This window comes from Centroberyx affinis, unplaced genomic scaffold, assembly GCF_046629955.1.
Source record: "Centroberyx affinis isolate AG114_WGS23_722 - 3 ecotype Tasmania unplaced genomic scaffold, CSIRO-AGI_Caff_v1 ptg009540l_1, whole genome shotgun sequence".
Classification (NCBI taxonomy): domain Eukaryota; kingdom Metazoa; phylum Chordata; class Actinopteri; order Beryciformes; family Berycidae; genus Centroberyx; species Centroberyx affinis.
The window spans coordinates 2,465-23,085 of NW_027284563.1; the positions used below are offsets into that span (position 1 = coordinate 2,465).

The 20,621-nt window shown below is 41.7% G+C and overlaps 1 protein-coding gene across 1 annotated transcript; it reads left to right on the plus strand.

Moving 5' to 3' along the window:
• Positions 1–207: 207 nt before the first annotated feature.
• On the plus strand, positions 208–18,397 carry LOC139640501 (inositol hexakisphosphate and diphosphoinositol-pentakisphosphate kinase 1-like; the record flags this gene model as incomplete). Its single annotated transcript, XM_071514674.1, has 4 exons — positions 208–348; positions 11,286–11,423; positions 12,188–12,301; positions 15,683–18,397. Coding segments are annotated over 4 exons (485 nt in total), but the record flags the coding sequence as incomplete, so codon positions are not given.
• Between the last annotated feature and the right edge of the window lie 2,224 nt (positions 18,398–20,621).

Consider the following 20,621-nt stretch of genomic DNA (forward strand, 5'->3'; position numbering starts at 1 on the left):
TAACAATACTTTCTTTCAGATGTACACACACATGCCAGAATCTCCCCATAGCAACAGTCTATTATTGATAATAACGGCATGGTGTGTACTAAAAACTAATACCCGCCCTTCACACCTCCACTCCTCCCCTCCCACTCCATCCATCCCTCCATCTCGCCCCACCCCCCACCCCCATCCCATTCCACCCCGCGGCTCCTCCTCACACAGGCTCCCTCTGCTCTGGCCTCTTCAGCGCCTCGGTCCTCGGGGTGTCCTCTAGCGCCCCCAACCTGCGGGACTTCGTCCGCACGCAACACCACCACCACCGCAAACCGCCCCTGTCCCCCGGCAGTCTGCCGTGCCAGATCGGTATGTTCGGTACGTTGCCCTGCTTCTCACAGCTATCTGTCCTCTTCCACAAGGCGGGTCTTTCCATCTGTCCTTTCCTTTTTTGTTTTACTGCCAGGCACTGAGAAGGACTCACAGCTCTTCTCTGGGTAGACTTGGGGTTTAAAATGACTTCTGTTTCCTCCTTCTATCCTTCTATGAGCTTCAGAAACTTTTATTTATGGGACATCCAGTATTGTCACAGTTTCATTTGGCTAATGGCAGAGCCTTTCCCTCTCTAGCTCCCTTTCCAAAAACACAAGCAAATCACCAGTTTCAAACCGTTGCATCACATTTCTTGAGTGATTTACCATGCAGTGTGCATAATGATGGCGCTGACAACAGAATGATTGGCTGTGCAGTATGCTGAGCATGCAAGCTTGTAGTGGACTGTGTGAAAGACCACGGCTATCGGTGATCAATGCTCTTCCAGATCAGCATGACCGCTCATTGATCACACCACCGCTTGCATGGGTTCTTAATGTGTTGAAATGTTCTCTCTTTGAGCATGTTGTTGTGCAGTAATTAGGTCACCTCTTAGGCAACTTAATTTCATAATCCACAGTAAAATAGATTTTGTGTCTGGACGCCAGAGGTCTGGCTTTTTCATTAATCACAAATTAATCCTTACATGGAGAAACTCAGCTTGTTATTTGGAACAGATATGTTTTCAAGACCCAATAATCCACCTTTTAATAATCCCCAGTCGCACACTCCCTCCCCACCCTTTTCCCTCGGTCTCGCTTTGTTAAACGGTGAGTATAGCAGGCTATTTTCACAGCCACCAGGGGTCCCTATAGGGATTTTATGATCCCAAACATCCGGTAGGGTGTTATTTACACGGTTATGGATGTTCAGTTACACAAGCCTGCTTGGCAATATCAGCTGAAGTTGACACCTCTTAAAGTCGGATCACCTCAGCAGCCCGACAGCTAATTTTACCAGCAGATTATATGGAAGCACACACTGTGTCTGCACATTGGCAAAACTGCAGGGTTTTTTTTTTTCCATTTATTTATTTATTTTTTCTCACTGCGGGTGTGAAATAAACTGAGCTGCTCAGTTTGGCCACCGGGTGTCACTCTGGCTGCAAGTCTGGACACTAGTAGCAGGAAACGGATGCTTTCCTTCCTCACAGCCGTTACATCATGTTATGTCCTGCTCTCTGGGAGACAGGTGTGGGTTTGGACTGACGTCAACGCTGTTCATTTAAAGGGGGAGAGACGGGGCAGCATACGTTTTTTGGAAACGTTCTGGAAGGAAGTCCTCTGCTGGTTTACACACCGAGATAAAACAGCAGACAGAACTGCAGTGTTGTCGTTGAGTGAAAGATCTTGATGTACTTTACAGCATCTTATGATTTCCTTGTCTTTGTCCACAGTGTGATCAGTTGCATTTACATTTTCCGATTGGTCCTACAGCCCCCCCCCCACCCCCACCTGTGATTGTCTGCCTTCTTCGGAGCGAGGGCATTTGTTAAAGTTAAAGAGAAAGTCAATAGCACTCCGAGGAAAGACAGAAAGAAAGAAAGAGAGGTTGGATTCACAGATTGCCTCTTGTCACCCTGAAATGCCCACTAGATTAAAGCCCAATATCGCTCCTCTGCATGCCCACCATTCAGCCCAAGCATCCATCATTTACTCCATCCGCTCCATCCACTCCACAGCCTTCTCCCATTCACATTCTCTGATGGTCTGTCTCCGCTCTGTTTATTCAGAGATACCCTCATTTTCACGCATCTTGGTTGGCAGACAAACAAACAAACGGACATTGATGAATCGACGGGCCAACTCTCTCTGTCTGTCTCTCTTTCTCTCTGTCTGTCTCCCTTTCCCTCCCTCTTTCATATGCACACATGTAAACGCACACATACATGCACACACACACACACATACTAACTCCAAACAGGCAGACACAGGTACCAGGAGCCTGCAGTCCCAGTAATACCAGTTACCTTTCTTATCTCCTCAGAGCTGTTCTCTATGCCGGCAGTAAAGAGATTTTCTGTGTCGTTTGCCAGGCATCCGACTAATGGTATGTCTGCCTCCTTTTTTTTCAAGTTTATATCTCGACACTCCTCCAGTTTCCCTGTTATCTTGCATGACCTTTTTGGGGGAAAGCATTTCCTGTGTTTTCTATTTTTGGGGGTTTGACGTTGGCTGCGTAATTAAAATTAAAACGTCTCCAAGATCACGATTTTTCGCCCGAGTTTCTGTTTCACCACACACCCTTGGTGTTTTGTACCTTGTGTTGGTTTCGGCCCTCACCTCTAACACCATCTGCTCTGCCTGCACCTGTTAATATGCCTCTCTGATCCTGCTGTCTCTCCACAGGACGGATGTTTGTATGTGGAATATATCTCCTTCCTTTGATATATTTCCACGTGTGGATGTCTGTGCACATAACATATCACATGTTCTCACTTGCACTTTGTGGCAATCCAACCCATTCCTTTCACCCCATCTATTCCATTCATTTCTTAGTTTGGCCCATAGAAATGTAGTTAAATGTGCTATTTTATTTTATTTCATTTTTTCATTCATTTCTTAGTTTGGACCACAGAAATGTAGTTAAAGTTGCAATTTTAGTTTATTTTTCCATTCATTTCTTAGTTTGGACCACAGAAATTTAGTTAGCTTTACTATTTTATTGTATTTTATTTTTTCATTCATTTCTTAGTTTGGACCACAGAAATTTAGTTGGTTGCAATTTTATTTTATTTCTTTTTTTAAATTAGTAACATTTCACAATCAACTATGTGTTATTTCTGAGGTAACTGAAAATACCTTCATTTTATTCTTAACCAAAATCTCTAATCGCTTAAAAATATGCCGTGTCATATTCAGAAGTATTTCATTGAAGCTATTGGTTTCATTTTGAACCTAACCTGACTGAGTATGATAATTGAAGTTCAATGAAGGAGTTAATCGACACCAGGGTATTATGAAAGAGAAAACTCCATTATCTTCTATATTCTATTATATATCTGAGTATCTGCTCTACTGTATCTGTATCTGTTGCTGATGAGTACTAGCTCAATTTCTTTTGCAAACTGCAGCTGCTGGGAACTAAATTAGCATTTCTCCCTAGTTCTTGTTTTCTGAAAAGATTTTTTAGTCTTAGTATGTGAAAGTTGCGGTATGAGAATTCCCTCATTACTTTCTTGAAATACGTTTCAGGCAGTTTTGTACAACCAAGTGGAAAGGGCCAGTCATGCATGGATGAGTTCACTGATGACAATCCCACTTGCTCTTATAAGCTGAGACAAGAAAATGGAAGGGGCAAATTGAGAGCTATTGCACAGCACACGGTGGAGCACAAGTCCTTTCACAATTTTAATATTTGGATATGACTCTCCTCTTTAGATCAATAGCTCTGGAACAGCCCAGTGTGTGGAGGCAGTCTGTTGAGCGCTGGCACTCACTCAGGCAGAATGAAATTGATTGAACTTTGAGCAGGAGCGTTGTGTGTCGTCCAGGCAGCAGGATCATCTGACCTGTGGGTCCAGACTGACGAGCAGAGTCGGTGTGATTCAGAGATCTGATATGATGTTGACAGAGATTTGGATAAACGACTGGGAACCACAGTGATGACTGGAGTAGCCTGTGTGTGTGTGTGTGTATGTGTGTGTGTGTGTGTGTGGAGTACATATGTTTTTGGACTCGGTTCTTTGACAGGGCATCTCCTTCAAATATCTGATCTGAAAAAAATCTTAAAATAATCTAAATTTAAGTCCTTAAAAATATGTGTTGAATACAGTTGTTAAATGTGTTATTGTTTCACCCTGCAATGACCATTCTTAGATTAATACAGAGCAAGGTTAACATAATATACAAAACATGTTTTGTTTTGGGTTTTTTTTTCATCTTTTCTGCTTTACTAAACCCAATTGAATTAAATTGGTCTTAAATTTAAAAGGTGTTAAATTCAAATTCCAAATTAGCTTTCTGAAACCTGCAGATAGCCTGTTTGTCTCTTTTTGTCTGTTGTAGAATTATTAAAAATACAAAACTGAAAAGTTGCCTTCTAGACATAATAAGAGTTGATCACAAATCATTTGCATAGTCCAATGTTGATAACTCAACTTCCTATCAAGTCATGTGTCACTAAAAAGTCTACTGAGTTTCACCTGACACTCATCATTGTGTGAAAAGTAGTCTATAGATATTCAATGAGTATCAACATTGGACTGTCCAAATAACCACCATTTTGAAACAGTGACACCCACTCCTATGAGATAATTATGGCTGTGAAAATAAAAGTCACTGTTGAATGTTATTTAAGTATTTAGCTATCTCAGGCATTTGTTGATTAGAAACATTTTTGAGACCATTTTTAGTTGTATTTTTTAAGATTGAGATCAAATCAATCTGGTCACAAATCTTTCACAAAATCGATATCGTATTTATTATTTCTTAACTCCTAGAACCTCCACTCAAACATCTTGTTGACTTTTGTACAGCCAATTCACACAATGGCAAGAAAGAAAAATGTAAAATGCTGTTTTTTATCCATTTTGATTCGAATGACTTGCTTGCTAGGTCATGAGTGAATCCATTGGGTTCACTGAGAAAATTAGCTGATTAGCGCTAATGAATTTTCCATTACGAAGCATAGTGGCAATAGAGCAATCATTACGGTCTGCTTTGCTCGTTCATAATAACTTTGGCATTGGGTCAAATATTGTATTGCACAGTACAGGAAAGCAAAATGTGGACTATGCGTTTTAGCAGTGGGCTTTTATGTAGCGTTTCAGCCGGAGCCATGCAGCCTTGATTATTTCTTGGTTAGTTGAATATTGAAGGAAGAGGAATCGGGCTTGTGTTCTACCTTCAAGGGGAATAAAGGCCAAGGAGAAGCACTCACGCTTGCACTCTCTTCATAAAGGACATTTCTTTGTGCCGATGAAGGTCCTTGTGTTTGAAATGTGATGTTTTGATGCCACAAATACAACTTTTAATGGCGAGAGTGCGGTGCCTGTTCATCTCCATGGATTTAGTTGATTGTTGAAAAAATAGTACTTTAGTTATGTTAAATCATAATTGTTCCACCAGGTTTGGGGTCAATTCACTCGAGTCTGCCTTAAATGAAAATTCGACTTATTTACAGTAAATCTGAAATATTTGAGAATGGATGCTCTATCAACTAGTGACTAGTAGTTTCACTTTACATTTTGGATTGATTAGGATTTGAAATTAATTGACTCGTATGCTGTTATAGCTATAGTATAGGATGCCACTTTTTTGATTGAAAATAACCCAAATTTTAGCTGTTTTTCTTCGCCGCTGTGTACCCATTTCCCCATCGGCACCCGCTCTCTTTCTTATCTTGGTTGTCCATCCAAATACCATCTTCCAATAAGGCTTAACCCTTAGATGTCAACCGCTGGTGAAGTCATATGTGCTTGAGTAGTGCTATTGATGAATTGAAGACTGTAGTGTTTCCCATGTCATCTGAAGTAGCTCTGTGTCTCTTTGCTGTCTTGACTGATTCCCTTTTATCTGTGGTAATATGGATTATTGACTTTGACGTGGATTACTTCTGTCGTTATTTGACCTCAGGTTAACTGTTGTTTGAACTTTGTTGGCTTTGAAATGGAGAATGTAGGGTTGTATCAGCTGTATCAGCTGTCACTGTTTGGGTGTGGTTGCAGCATAGTGTTCTGCCTAGATGTAGTTTGTCTTCTACAGTCAAAAAGTCAAATTAAAGTCAAATGAATGGCCAAACAGCCAAGTAAGACTGAGAATGCAGTATATTTTCCCCTTTCTCTACTTCTCTACTACTACTGACCATGTTTTTTTCTGATTTATTTCTTTACTAGACAAGCCACTTTGCAAACACAATCCACCGACCCAAAGCCTCACTGCTCCTTTAGCTCTGTGCCTATCATGTCTGGCACAGCCGCTGTCACTGCTCCTGTCCTCCTCCTGCTCCACTGTGCTCTCTTCTCCTCTCTCCTTGCTCTGCCTCTTGTCCCTCAGAGCCCCTAGAGGAACAACACCGTGTAGCCCGGCTGCTGGGGGGGCTGTCCGCTGAGCCGGCCCTGCCGGGGTTTCCCCCTCTGGCTGTGGACGGGGCCATGGCCCACCACCTGCTCCGCTGCCCCTACCACCTTCGCCTCCTCAAGACCTGGCTGGTGTCCGGCCAGGAGCCCCCCGAGTCCGTCCACGGTCAGCCCCTGTAGAGCCCACGCACTTCCTATTGCTGCCTCCTCCTCCTCCTAGCCCCATTCATGCAGTGCTGGGGCAAGTGGGATGCTGCCAATGCAGTCTGAGCTTTGCATAGTGTTCATTGCTTCCCTTTTGTTTTGTTTTGTTTTTTTCACCCCATTCTGTTGTTTTGTCCTTTCTCAGTTTTTCCTCCTGTGCATTCGTTCTCTCTCTCTCTCTCTCTCTCTCTCTCTCTCTCTCTCTCTCTCTCTCTCTCTCTCTCTCTCTGTCAGTCACTTGTCTTCCGCCCCGCTTGGGTGTTTTGATTTATCCTCATTGCTCCACTTCATTTCATGTCCATCCTTAAACGTCTTCCTGTTTTTTTTGTTTATGTCTTTTTGCATGCCTGCCAGAGTATGCACCACTTGCTACTCAAAATAGAAAATGTTCATCTTCCTCTGCATACTTCAGTCATAGCTGCCACAGATGTCCTCTCTCAATTTTGTACCCAGTCTTTCCATGCACAAGATTCACTAAACAAAGTCCTTTTTGGAAAAGGAAAAGGCAATATTAGGCAAAGTTTTCTTTTTTCTTGCCACTGAATCATGCCTGCTATGCCTTTTGATTGGTAATCATACCATATTTTGTGAGATCTACTGCACAAGGAAGACTACTTGCTCTACATGCATGCTGGGTGGATAACACTCAATGCCCACAGAAACAAAGTCTTCTGTGGAAGAGTTTTAAGCTTGCCTGGGCTGCACCGTGTGCATGTTCCCTCCTCTAGTAGCAGCTACCACACAGAAAAGAAAAAAGTGTTCATTAATGAGGTCTAAATCAGACGGCTTTATCCAGCTCTGTCTGTAGAAAAGAGTTGGTCTAAGAAAGGAGGAGTTGATGGGACCGATTTGGCCGGTGCGCTGTGGGAGGTCATGACTGGGTACCGTTGCGTCTCCCTCAGCGCTCGCAAAAGATGTTTCTGGTATCCTGGCCAGATGGCAGATATTTGAGTGTCTGATGAAAGATCTGGGTCATCGTCTCATCCCTCATTTTAATTGGCTAATTAAGCGGTGGCCTGTTCATAAACTGCTGATTTTGTAGAGAGTTTCTGGAGCACGTCTTGGCGCGCTGTGTCACCTTAACGCAGCTACACAATTATACTTTGCAGTCAGCAGAGAAGACGGTCTGTAATCACCTGCAGATGTTTTGAGACATGCTTGGTTCTCACTTGCTACAGACATTTAGTAGACTGGGATTTTGGCAAAGTACAATTCCTTTGACATGTCTGATATGTTACTTGAAGCAAGGCAAGGTCGCAGTTTCTTTTCATTTTGTTTTATTTTATTCCTTTGCTCCTCCGAATGTTTCTGTCATTCCTTTCCTGTCCTCCACCCTTTGCGAATGCCTGTGTAGGTAAACGGTTGAATGAATGGTGCAGTGTAGCATCAGTGTTTTCTGCTCATCTGCTGCATCTGGTGTGTGAGCTGAATTTGATATCCATATGGAGAGGAAGGGCTGCAGCAAAGAGAGGGAGGAGGGAAAGACAATAAAAGCCATCTTATAGGACTTTTTTTTAAGGTTATTTTTGTGCTACTTCTGCTTTATTAGAAAGTATAAAGTAAGGACAGACAGGAAAGTTGGGACACAGGGCAGATGCAGTATAGCAAAGGTCAGGAGCTAGAATCAAACTTTTGACACTGTGGATACGTGGTTTGCATCTTAGCCTGCTGAGCCGCCCAGACATCACAGCTTTTTAATATTCATTCCTGCTGTGAACAGAAGCCTTGATAAAGGAGACCTTCTCATGTTGAACATTGATCTTAGCTTGGTCTGATTGATAAAGCTGCATTGGCCAAATATTCTACATTCACAGTCAACATAAAGTAAGGGCAGGGCTTCACTATTAAAGGAAAAATCCACCCAAAAACACTTCAACCTTGTTTGAAACTGGTATTGGTGATGTATCTTGCATTTTTGGGCCGATTTTGTTGTTTGGTGATGTACTTTTCTTATTACCCCGGATAATGGGCCAAACGGAGACGGAGATTTTACGTCACTTTTAGATATTTCCAGCAGAGCCACAATGGAGTTTGATAACAGAAAATGTTTCAGTGATCTAAAACATCAGTAAACAACAGTAAACATCAAGTTTTGGTGTCAGTCCTTCAGAATCAAAGATTAGGGGCTTCTTTCTAGATTCACCATTTTGCACCAAAGTTCAACAAACATACAGGGAGAAATCCATCATAGAAAAGACAGAGAGACCAATTTCTCCACTAACAATAGCCTCAATAGACCAGAATGCAATGCAGCCACAAGACATGATGAGTTTTGAGTAAGAGGCGCAGCCGTGATCATTGACATGTAGTAGGTTAGCTAGCCATATTTATATGCCCATACACCCACCTTTGTTTGAAAGCAACAAGTTCATGCCTGTTCTCTTGGGGCTGTCCAAAGGCATTTTGGGAAATATAGGAAATCACTAACTGAAAGTAAACAAGGCAGGTTGAGGGAAAGTGGGTACATCAAAAACGTAAATTACAACACTTCATCCCAAAACAACTCCTGGAATGTACTGAAGATCACAAACTGAGGATATCTAACAGTGTAAGAGAATCCAAGGGTGGATTTTACCTTTAAGGTTCTAAATTTACAATTTCCTTTGACTTCCTTAATAGGTTTTGTGTTGCGTCAACACTTTACATGAATGATCCCGCGAGAAACTGCATTAACATTGATTAATCCCACCAAAAGGTAGATGTAAAAATTATTAACAGGGGAAATTGATATCTTGCCCCCCCCAAGGCCTTGAATGGTTCCTGTTCATTAAGCGCAGTCTGCAGTTCGTTCTGCTTGTGTCGTTACAAATCAGACAAGCTGTTTCAGGGAGTCGCCTTGGAAAAATCTAGTCATAGTACATTAGTCACAGAGAAATGCAAGGCTGACCGGCATGCTCTCTGGGGAGATGGATGGACTGGAAGCGCTGCTTCACCCTCCATCCATTCCTTTTTGTCATGGTATCGCTTCATCACGGTGTTCTTTGTTGCGCTGCACTGAATGCCACTGGATTGGATTTGCTGTAAGTTTGTGTGTGAAACTCAGCCTGCCATGGCACAACTGTATTTAAATTTTTCAGCTGTACTATTTTATGGCATTCTATGAAATGAGTCTATCCATGAATTAATGAATATATATATATCCATGTAGAATCTGCATACGTGAAACCACCAATACATTTATTGACATTAGATAAGCATTTTATTCCAAAGGCAAGAGAAATGTTTATACAGACAGACACAAAACTGTTTACATATTCATAAGAATGATTCAGATTAAATTTAGTATGATCCTAGTATAGCACTCTGTATGATACCCGCACTACAACACAGCTTTAATGTTAAATGTAACTTTTTTATATTCCAGGGTTGGGATCAATTCACTGTCAGTTCAGTCAATGCAGGAAAACTTTTTGCTGTTTTCTTTTCTTTTGTCCCCCTGCCTTGGGAGGTCAGAGGTCAAGTTCAGCTACAAGTCATTTTCTTGCTCAACGACTCTCAGCAGGACAGATCCGGGCTTGTTTTGCATTCATGTGCTATCAGGATTATTGGATATCCGACTTTCCCACCAAGTACTTACTGCTGCTTACTTAAAACTTGATGGAAGGAGGAGAGGGAGGGTGGTGTTTTTAGTTGTGATGGAAATGCACATGAATACAGGTCAGGTGTCTGACCAACTCAAAACTTCAAAGGTACATGTGACCTGCTCATGAATGCAACATTGACCCTGGTTAAAGCTGCCAACATGCTGATATTAATAAATACTCAGTCAGTTAGTGAATATTTTCATGTGGCTGAATTTAGAATGAATTGATCCGAACCCTCTTATATGTGACCTTTTTCTATTATGGTCAGCACTGTTCTGCTCTGTCAGACAGGCAACACCACATCAGGGTGGGAAATTAACACCAGCCCATTCCAGCCGTAATGCTGATACATTTTGGCTGTGGCTGGTAAGTTTGTCTCCTGTAACAGCCACTTTGGAGAGTAACCAACCATAATTTGGAGGTCTTACTCGAGTTTAAGTTCAAATTTGTTTGTCTCAAAGGACTTTACAGAGAATGAACCTAACTGATCAACAATCAATCATAGAACAGAGTAAGAATGTTTATTCTATCCTAGGGCTGGGCGACAATTCAATATTATCATTTATGGTCTTTCAGTGGAATCATATCGTGATGATATGAAGATATTTTAATATCGTGACTCACATTTCTGTCGTCTAAATTGATGATGACAAGCAAATTTTACTTAAAAACTCTCATAAAATGAGGTATGGTAGGAATATTATTTGAATATTTCTGTTTTGTTTGACATCACACCTAACATTACCATGTGGTTCAATGAGATGAACATTAATTTGATCATTTTTAACGTGATTTTGCATACATGAACCATATCGTGAGATATATTGATATCGAGGAAAATCCTTATGATTATCATGATATTGATTTCAACCATATCGCCCAGCTCTATTCTATCCTAAAAATCTGTTTGGTTGTAAAAGAGTGAAAATGGCTGGTGAATTTTGGGATCTACTTGTTCAGCGTAGACAAAAGTTAGTTTCCTGCCCTGCCAGTATTGAGAGAACGGGCGGCCACCTGGAGAACAGCCTCCATGCACAGGGAGCGGTGGTGTCACCCTTCCTCCACCCGGCTCTGATGGAGGGGTGGTGCGACCGGCTCTGTTTGTGTCTCCCCTGTCTGTACTGCAGGCTTCGAAGGCTGCTCCATGGTGCCCTCTATCTATCCACTGGAGACGCTGCACAACCTGCTGTCACTCAAGCAGGTGGATGAGTTCCTCAACACGGTGTGTGAGAGCAGCAGCGAGGCCCACGCCAAGACCATGAAAGGTAGGCATGGATGGAGAAGAATGGAAACTCACCAGTTCTAATTACATACACATTCAGTCTTTTTAGTTGTGTGTGTCTCCATTGATAGAGGTGAAGTAGGAAACCTGCACACTGTCTTAGGCGAAATGTAAGTAGGCCTACATTTTATTTCAAAGTGCCTAAAGAAATCCATTTTGGAAACATTTTGGTGCCTGAAATCAGTCAGTATTCCAAAAACTGATCGTCAAAAACAGAAATATTTTGTAAGCAAAATAGTCTCAAGGTGACAGTAACCCATAATGTGCTTTACTTTCATACTGGCAGCCATTTTGTAAGAGTAGAGATTGTGATTTGTTTTTTTATTGTTGGGTTTTTTTTGTCGTCTGTTACTCATTTTACTCTTCAAATGTAGATCCCATCCACCATAGAAAGATAAGTATCTGGTGAATAAAATTAACTAAAAGTCAAAATGTCAATGTATCCTTTCAATGTTGTGGTAACTATAGCTTTTAAAGTATGTAATCCTACATGGAAAAACTACATTGTGGAAGGATTGTGGATTTTTCGTGCTTCACAGATTATTGATCTTTGCACTCAGACCTTTAAATTGGTCCATTACATTATACGAGACAATAAATTATTTGTATTATTGAATCAAAAAAGTGCATCTTGATCAAAGTTTTCCAGATGTAAAATGGATCTCCTGTGAAGTGAAATGAGCTTGGGTTCATGGCACTTGGTTAATAAACTGATGTGCATCATGTGTTTCGCTCTGCTCCCTCCAGCGCTCTCGGCCCTGTTTGACTCCCAGAGCCAGTCGTCTCTCTACAGCCCGCAGCAGCCGCTGTCCTCCTCCGGATCGGAGACGTCTCTTCGCCCGCCGAGCCGACCTCTGTGGCGTGAGTGTGTTCATGCTTATACAGCGTTCTGTAATACACAAGCCTATCTGTCTCTTTTGATAGGTATCTGCTTGTGAAAAGAGTGACTTTGGTTCCTGGGATTCTGAGATTAAACTAGAAATGTTGGGTATTCACTTTACTGTAATTTCAAAGGAAGTTAATTAGTGTTAAGGTTAGTGTTAAAATCAAATTTGTTCTGTATGTAGACTTGGACAACTTAGTTTTTGTTGTTAGTATTTATGGATTTTTTTTTTTTCCATACACTTTTTATATAGAAATTACTTGACCAATTAGCAGGCTGGGTAGATTTTGGGGACTAACTAAATGTGTGTAATAGTATACTGTATATCAAACCTTGTGAAGTCTGAATGATACAGTATGAATAATGAGTATAAACACTTGACCTCTGATCTCTAGAGTACAACAATAGCTTAAAGGTTAAAGAAACTGGCTTTTTTTGACTGGAAAATCACTGGTTCTGAATCCAAAATTAACTTTTTAAGGGCCAAGGGTGACTTAAAAAAAAAAAAATCACCTGCCAAGAATAGTTTTAACAGGCCAAAGTAATTCATATACATTTTTCATTCAAATATGTCACCCTGCCTGGTGTTAATTTCATACCCTGACTTGAACAAGGCATTTAATCCTCAGTAGAAGAGTACAGAACAGCAGTAGACTGTGTTTGCACTGTGCAGCTCTCATGTCTCAATATGAGTAACTGCATGAATGTGAAGCAGGGCGATGCTGGAAAAGAGCATGCATGCTCAGCAAAACCTTTTCCTGGATAAAGGTTAAAAAAAAAAAAGAAGCCCTAATCCACCACCGCCCACATTCTGCACGACCTTCATGTTGATAGAGGCAGATGTGACTTAACAAGCATTAATTTATCTAGGGGTGACCTAGAGGTTAGAGACGCTGTACCGTAACCGAAAGGCCGCAGGTTCAATCCCCACATCAGCAAGTATGTGTACCTTCCCGCAGCGACCCGGGTTCGAATTCGGCCCGCGGCCCTTTGCTGCATGTCCTCCCCTCGCTCTCTCTCCCATACCTTCCTGTCTCTCTCTCTCACTATATCTGTCCAATAAAGCATAAAATGCCAAAAAAAAAAAGAATAAAAACGCCTCATGTACACACCTCTATCAGAATAAACCTATTCCGAATGAAGTTTAATTTCATTTTCCTTTTATGATCTGTTCGATGGATAAAATTTCATCATGTAAATGCTCATTCCAATCACTTTCTTTGGTTGGAATATCTCTACTCTTTCTGCGAATGCTCGCCCATTTGACTTAAGTGATGTCAATGACGTTTGCTAGAGAATTTGAATCATTGCGGGTGCAAAACAGGTTGCGTTTAGAAACCGGACAAGCGAGCTAGCAAGCTTGTCTTTATTGTGTCACACACACACACATGCTGACGGAGGAAACCCCAAGTGAGAACATGCAAAATCCACACAGAAAGGCCCCTTTTCACGAGATAGCCTACCTGGGCATTAGGCACCGAAGGCGGGAATTGAACCCAGGACCTTCTTGCTGTGAGGCGAGACCTACTCCTGGTTAATAACTGAGTAGTATGGTCTGATAAACCTGTTGGACACGGGTCCATCTTTTAAAAACATAGGCCCACGTTAGAGCACAGGATTCTGTATTTTGTCAGGAACTTTTATTCTGATTACATTCTGTGGAGCATGTAAACTCACACCTTATGCGATCCTTTTATTCAGTGCTCATGTAAACACTTGCGGGGGCAATCTTCAATCAGAATAATGGAAAAAAGCTGCCCTGTGTAAGAGCCTCATCTAAACACCTAAAATGTCAATGTTAACACACAGCAAGTTACAGCTTTATATCAACAGCCTGCATTCTTACAGTGTGAGCTGCTCGTTAGTAGACAAATATAAAAATCCCCCCGCCTCCTCCCAGCCCCGAAACTGTCAGACGAGTTAAATAACAGCAGAATGTAAATGTCTTGTAGGCAGCGCACCCTGAGGAATCACTATCAGTTAAGACTCCAGTAAAATAGGACTCGGGGAGAACAACCCGGCCCCCTTTTAGGCCCTGCCCCCCCCCCCCTCTCAATGTTGTCCCCTTCTTTCCCTCCCTACCTAATTTCTTCAATCTGTTTTTTTTTTTTTTTTTTTTACTTGTTTGCCTCCTGGGTGGTGAGCCGGTTTAATTTGGCTTCTCACCAGTGTTGCTGATTGATGGAGCAGCTGCTCTCAGATCTTACTTGTCTTGTCTCTTATTTCACTTTTTTCATCCCCTTCTTTGGTTTTTTAACATTTACGTTGTGCTCACTCTGGATCTCTCTCTCTCTCTCTCTCTTGGTTTCTGTCTCTCTCTCTTTCTCTTTGTCGCTGTACCTGCTCCAAATCTAGGTTGCTGTCACCATTTAGCCTAGTTTATCACACTCTGTACAGGGAGAGATGCTGGAGGTTAGAAGCAGATGAATAGGACACTTGTTCTGCTGGTGGCGTGACTCTGTTTGTTCTCCTATAGGCTCCAGATAGATTCACTGTACCAGGCTCAGTTGTAGGACAGCTGTTTTCAAGTGCAGTGCTGTGCAAATCAGATAGAGCACAAACAGGCATTGAGTATGTTTACATGCTCACCAATACTCTGATTACTGGGAGTAATCAGCCTAAAGTGATGTTGAACTTTTGGTAGCTTCCTGGACATGATATAACCCCAAAATCGGTGATTCTCTGTTATCTGTTGCGATTGAGACGATTGGAGAATTACATTTTTCTTTCTCTCCATTCACATTGTATGGAAAAACAGGTCAAATCACACTTCTAGCTCACTAACGAACGCGGACAAAGCAGATTCTGACAATGTATAAAAAAAACTAGTCATGCTGCTGAATTGTTTTTAAGTGAATCGCTTTCTTTATATTAATTAAACCTTTCAGTTTGAACAAGTTTAACACCAAAATCCGGCCAAAGGAAACTTATGCCGATGGAACGAAGAAAATAATATGTTTATCAATAATCGTAAATAAGTGAAAAAAGGTGGGAGACAGGACTTTGACAAAGCAGATTCTGCCAGTATATAAAAAACGAGTGTCTGACTTTTTTCAACTACAACGTTTACATGGTTCGAAGTAACGCTCGCTTTCTCTAATAATCCAGTTTACATGGATTCATTTAATAATCAGACTACCGGCCAAGTGATAAGATTAATTTCTCCATCAGGGATCAATAGAGTTTCAAAGAATAATAACGTGAAAATTTGCACCGGAGAATTTGTCTATTTTCAGGTTATCTTTACCTTAAGGTTAAAGTTAGGGGTGTGTGTACAATCAATGTGTATTTGCATTAAGATGTGTGTGTTTCTGCGGTTAAAGGAGAATTAACAGAATATTTTGTGTGTGTGTGTGAAGACGGCAGCGTCCCCTCCAGTGCTGTATCCAGTGCGGGACCCTCCTCCCCCATCGCAGAGACCCCCAGCCTGCACTTCAGCTTCAGTGAGTAGACCCTCCGTGTCTTCGTACAGCATCTGGGGAAAAAAAAACCCAAGGACTTCTGGGAAACCAAGGACAACATCTGCACCAGGAGACACTGAGACCTCCGTTCATCCATCTCTTCATTCATTCATCCATCTCTCCTTCCCTCTGGCCGTCCGCCCACATTCACAAGGAATTGGAGGAGGCGGCCACCCTGCCTCGGATATTACATATACTCAGACTGTGCACATAAACACTCAAAATGTACATTCACTCCTCCTCTACACATCACCCCATACCTTCCCCACTCCTGACAGTGATCACACACGGGACCTTGAGGCCGCTCAACTGGACAGTTCAAAACCAATCGCCTTTAATCCCTCCCTTTTCGATTTCTGTGCCAAATCAGAAACCAGCTCCTTTTGAGTGACAGCGCATGGAGCCACTCTTCACACCACTTGTGCCTCTAATGGAGTTTGGATGGAGCTGTAGTCCTAAACTCCTACTGTTTTCTACTGTGGCTGTTCAGCTGAGGAGAAGAAAAGAAAACAAGTGCCTGTTGCTTTTCATAGCCCGGCCTGAATGCTGTTTTACAGAATCACACACACACACACACCAGTGGCCTCATTTATAAAAAAGTTCATTAAACTTGAGATCATTGAGATGATGGATTACGATCATGATAAGACAATTTTGCGCACAAACCTGGTTTAGGTAGATGATTATGCTTGAATAAGATGTAGAAAAAGAACCAAAAGAATGGACCTCCCAAAAATTAATCGCAAGAATCCAGAGGGATATAGGTTCACATTATAAGTCAATGCGTGTTTGGTCCACATTAGCTAGCTACCGGAATCCTAGCTAGCCTAGTAGCTAACTAGCTAGTAAGCTAGCTAACGTCCCTGCTAAATTCAAGCAGTTGTTGTAGTTGTTACCGAGATTTCTAGTTTATTTTTATACCACAACAGTAGGACTTTGCTTGGCTGAAATTGCTCTTCTGGGTAGAGTTTCTCACCCTGAGTGTGACGGAAGTTAAAAATGGCCGCTGTGGGAATGAGGTCCATAGAAACAACATACTGGAGATTCAACCTATTCATCAAAATCAAAACTTAGGTGTGAAATACAACCTGTCTCTTAAACAACACTGAGCAGCCAGAGTCCAGAGAAAGTTGGCCTCATCAACGTTAGATCTTTTGCTTCTCTCGCCCCTTGGTATGCTGGATCTCAGACCGGCCGGGTTGGTAAACATGAGCGTGATTTCTGGGTATTGAAGTTCACATTTTTAAAACCATTACATCTCGCTGCCCATATGGAGCCTCCAACATGCTAACTGTAAACCATCAGATCACCTTTCCAGTCTGTAAATACGTTCACTCTGCCACCTAGAAAGGTGCAAAGAGGCCGGGAGCCAGAACACAGCTGGAAACCTTTTTGTGTCAATTCTCATGGTGAAGTCAGTGGTAAGAAAGCTGCACACTGTCAAAATAAAATTAGTTTTCTCATGCAAGATATGGGTCCATTTTATAGATCCAAAGTGCAGTGCCCAGCCAGTGTTTCGACCATCTTCAGTGCAGACTGTAAGTACTGTGGCTGCCATGTTAACTGTGGATTTCTACCTACGCACACTTCTAAAATCAACATGGGTGATTACATCTTTTTATAAATGAGGCCCCCACTGAATATAATGAATTGTTTTCAGAGTACAGGGATTTAATAGGTAAAACCCTTGGGCCAGCTTGATCAATCCTCTACATACCAGCAAGAAACTTCACCCAGGACCTTCTAGCTGCTGTGTGGCTCCTGTTTTCATCTTCTTCTTTTGGGTTACCAAATCAGAATTATGTACCTGATGTAAAGAAAATCTGTGGTATGGATTTGTTTCAAGTTCAAAGGGAAAACCACTTGATCTAGTAAATAGTATAAATGTAATTATACATAAATATGTTGAATACCTGAAGACTGCATATTTTGAGTTTTCTCGGTTGATGCCGAATTCTCAAACTCTGTCTGCAATCTGCTGTCACACCAAAGTACTGATGTATTTTTACTGTGCAATTAATTCAAATGACTGTTCCCAGTGGTAATGACTGATATTTGGGTATACATATCATGGATTTATGGCTGATTTATAGCTTTTTTTTTTTTTCAAAATGTGGCTGCATTGTGGGTCGATTCACTTTCAATTAATTTGGTTCAGGAGGTGAATTTTATGAACTCCAAAGAAATGAAAACTTTTTCCATTTCAAACTGATTGAATTGAAACTGAACTGAGCCCCAAACCTGGTTAAAACTCCCTGAAAAAGAAAACCTAAGTGTCTTTTTGTTGTTGTTGTTGTTGTTGATATTTCACCTGCTGTAGAACAAACTTATTTGTTTTCAGTCTTCATGGAAACAGTTTTAGATTCGTAGAGAACTTGTTAATTTAATATCTTAAGATGGGTTGATGTAGGTAATTTTAGTTCTGTATTTATGTCATTATTTAATGTGCTATTTAATGCCAGCCACAGAGGTGTGTCGCCGTGAAGAGTTGGTCTCCCACCGGTTTGGTGATCAGCTGCTGGACATCGTTTTGTTAAAACTCTTCTCTTGATCTCTTGAGGTCAAGCTTGGACAATATTGGGCAGGAGGGGAATAAAAGAAATCCATCATTTAAACCAGTGAAAACATTGTTCAGTGTGTTATCAAGCACAACAAAACACATGCACACACACCTCCCTGCCACAAGACAGTGAAGCTGAATGGGTCTTAGACGTGTGTGTGCGCGTGTGCGTGTGTGTGTGTGTGTGTGTGTTCTATACTTATGAGGACCAAGGACAGAAAGGTGAAGAAAATCATCCAAAGTCAGAACATTGTCTTTGTCCTCACTTCTTTAAGGATCTGGATTAGGATTAGGTTTAGGTTTAGGTTTAGGGGTTGAGAAATGAATGTAGTCAATGGAGGTCCTCACAAGTATAGTAATATATGTGTGTGTGTGTGTGTGTGTGTGTGTGTGTGTGTGTGTGTGTGTGTGTGTGTGTGTGTGTGTGTGTGTGTGTGTGTGTGTGTGTGTGTGTGTGTGTGTGTGTGTGTGTGTGTGTGTGTGTGTGTGTGTGTGTGTGTGTGTCTGTGTCTGTGTCTGTGTCTGTGTCTGTGTCTGTGTCTGTGTCTGTGTCTGTGTCTGTGTCTGTCTGTCTTGTTAATGACCCATGGTCCAGACTCCAGACAACACACACCTCCCTCTCTCTCTCTGTCTCATTTCTCTCTAATTCTCTCCCTCTCTTCTCTCCTCCCTTTCTCCCTTGTCTTCTCTCCTCTTTCTCCCTTTTCTCTCTCATTCTTCACTCTCCTCTTCCTCCTCCATCTCTCACCTCTCTCTTTCCTCCCTGTCTCCTTTCTCTTTGTCTATCAATCTTGCTCTGTCTTCCTCTGTCTTTTACCTGTCTCCTCCCCTCGTTTCTTCTCCTTTTTGCTCCTCTCCTTTTTATCTTCGCCTCTCTTCTCCTTTTCCTCTCCTCTTTCCTCCTCTCCTCTTCTTTTTTTTAATCCTCTTCTCCTTTCCTCTCTTCTCTTCCTGTCCTTCCAGCCTCACTTCTTCCCTTGTCTCCTCTCTTCTCCTCTCCTCTTTCCTCCCTCTCTTTGCCTCTCTGCTTCTCTTTCTTCCTCTCCTCTCCTCTTTTATCCTCGCCTCTCTTCTCCCTTCCTCTCCTCTTTCCTCCTCTCCTCCTTCTCATCGCCTCTCTTCCACTCTTTCCTCCTCTCCTCTTCTATCCTCTCCTCTCTCTTTCTTCCTCCTCTCCCCTCCCCTCCTCTCCACTCCTCTCCTCAAAAACGGCTGTACAATAGTGATGACTCATGCCTCCTCTCCTATTGCTCCCATGCGTTGCCATGGCGACGCCCCCAGATGTAATTGACTCCTCCTGAGCGACAGTGGGTGAATGGAGAGAGAGGGAGAGAGAGAGAGAGAGACTGCCGACTCACAGGAAGCCAAAAGCTGATGTCATTCATCCCTGCTGCATGACAAGTCTGTCTCTTTCTTTTATTTCCCATGTTCACACACACACACACTCATACACACTTATACACACAAATGGCCATTCATTCTATCACTAACAGCTCTTGTACACACACACTCAACCACAAACACCCACCCTCCTCTCACTTTCACACACACACACACACACACACACACAGTAGTTTCACTTATTCACAAGAGGACCACTGTTAGGATCCAGAGACTTGTGAGACCTTTAACTTTAACAAATAGCACACTCTACCAGTAGAATAAAAAAGAAAAAAGCTTTTATTATTGCTGTCTGCAAGGAGAGTGATACAGCTCCGTCTCGAAGAAGTGAAAAATAGTGAGTTTTTAAAGTCACAATGAAATGAAAAATGACTTTGTTACCTCGTTAGCCAATATTCCATGCCATAATATACACATACTTAACAATAAATGCTAAAATATGTACTAAAATTTTGTTTTCTTGGATTTTTATATCAAAATCCCATTACTTTTACTTCCTGGAAAACAAAGTATCTTTTATGGTGACCTCATCATGGACCAGGAGGCGACATAAAAATTCCAACCAATAAAACCATCTCAGATTTTTGTGAACAATCCCGCCCCTCCCATCAAATAAAACTGACTTTCTGTTCCTAACTGATCTCCCATTGGTTTAGACTGTTGGATGATCCCGCCCTGCATTATGTCCCGCCCTAATATTCTGTTTCAACAGGAAATGCATCACATTAAGGAAGCAAGATACTCTCAAAACGCAGTTTCATTGTGACTTTAAGTAGATTTGTTTTCAACTATAAAATGGAAAAATACCAAGACATGTCTCATACCATTGGAAAGGAAACTATGTAAAAATACTGAGTTTATGTATGATAGTCGGCA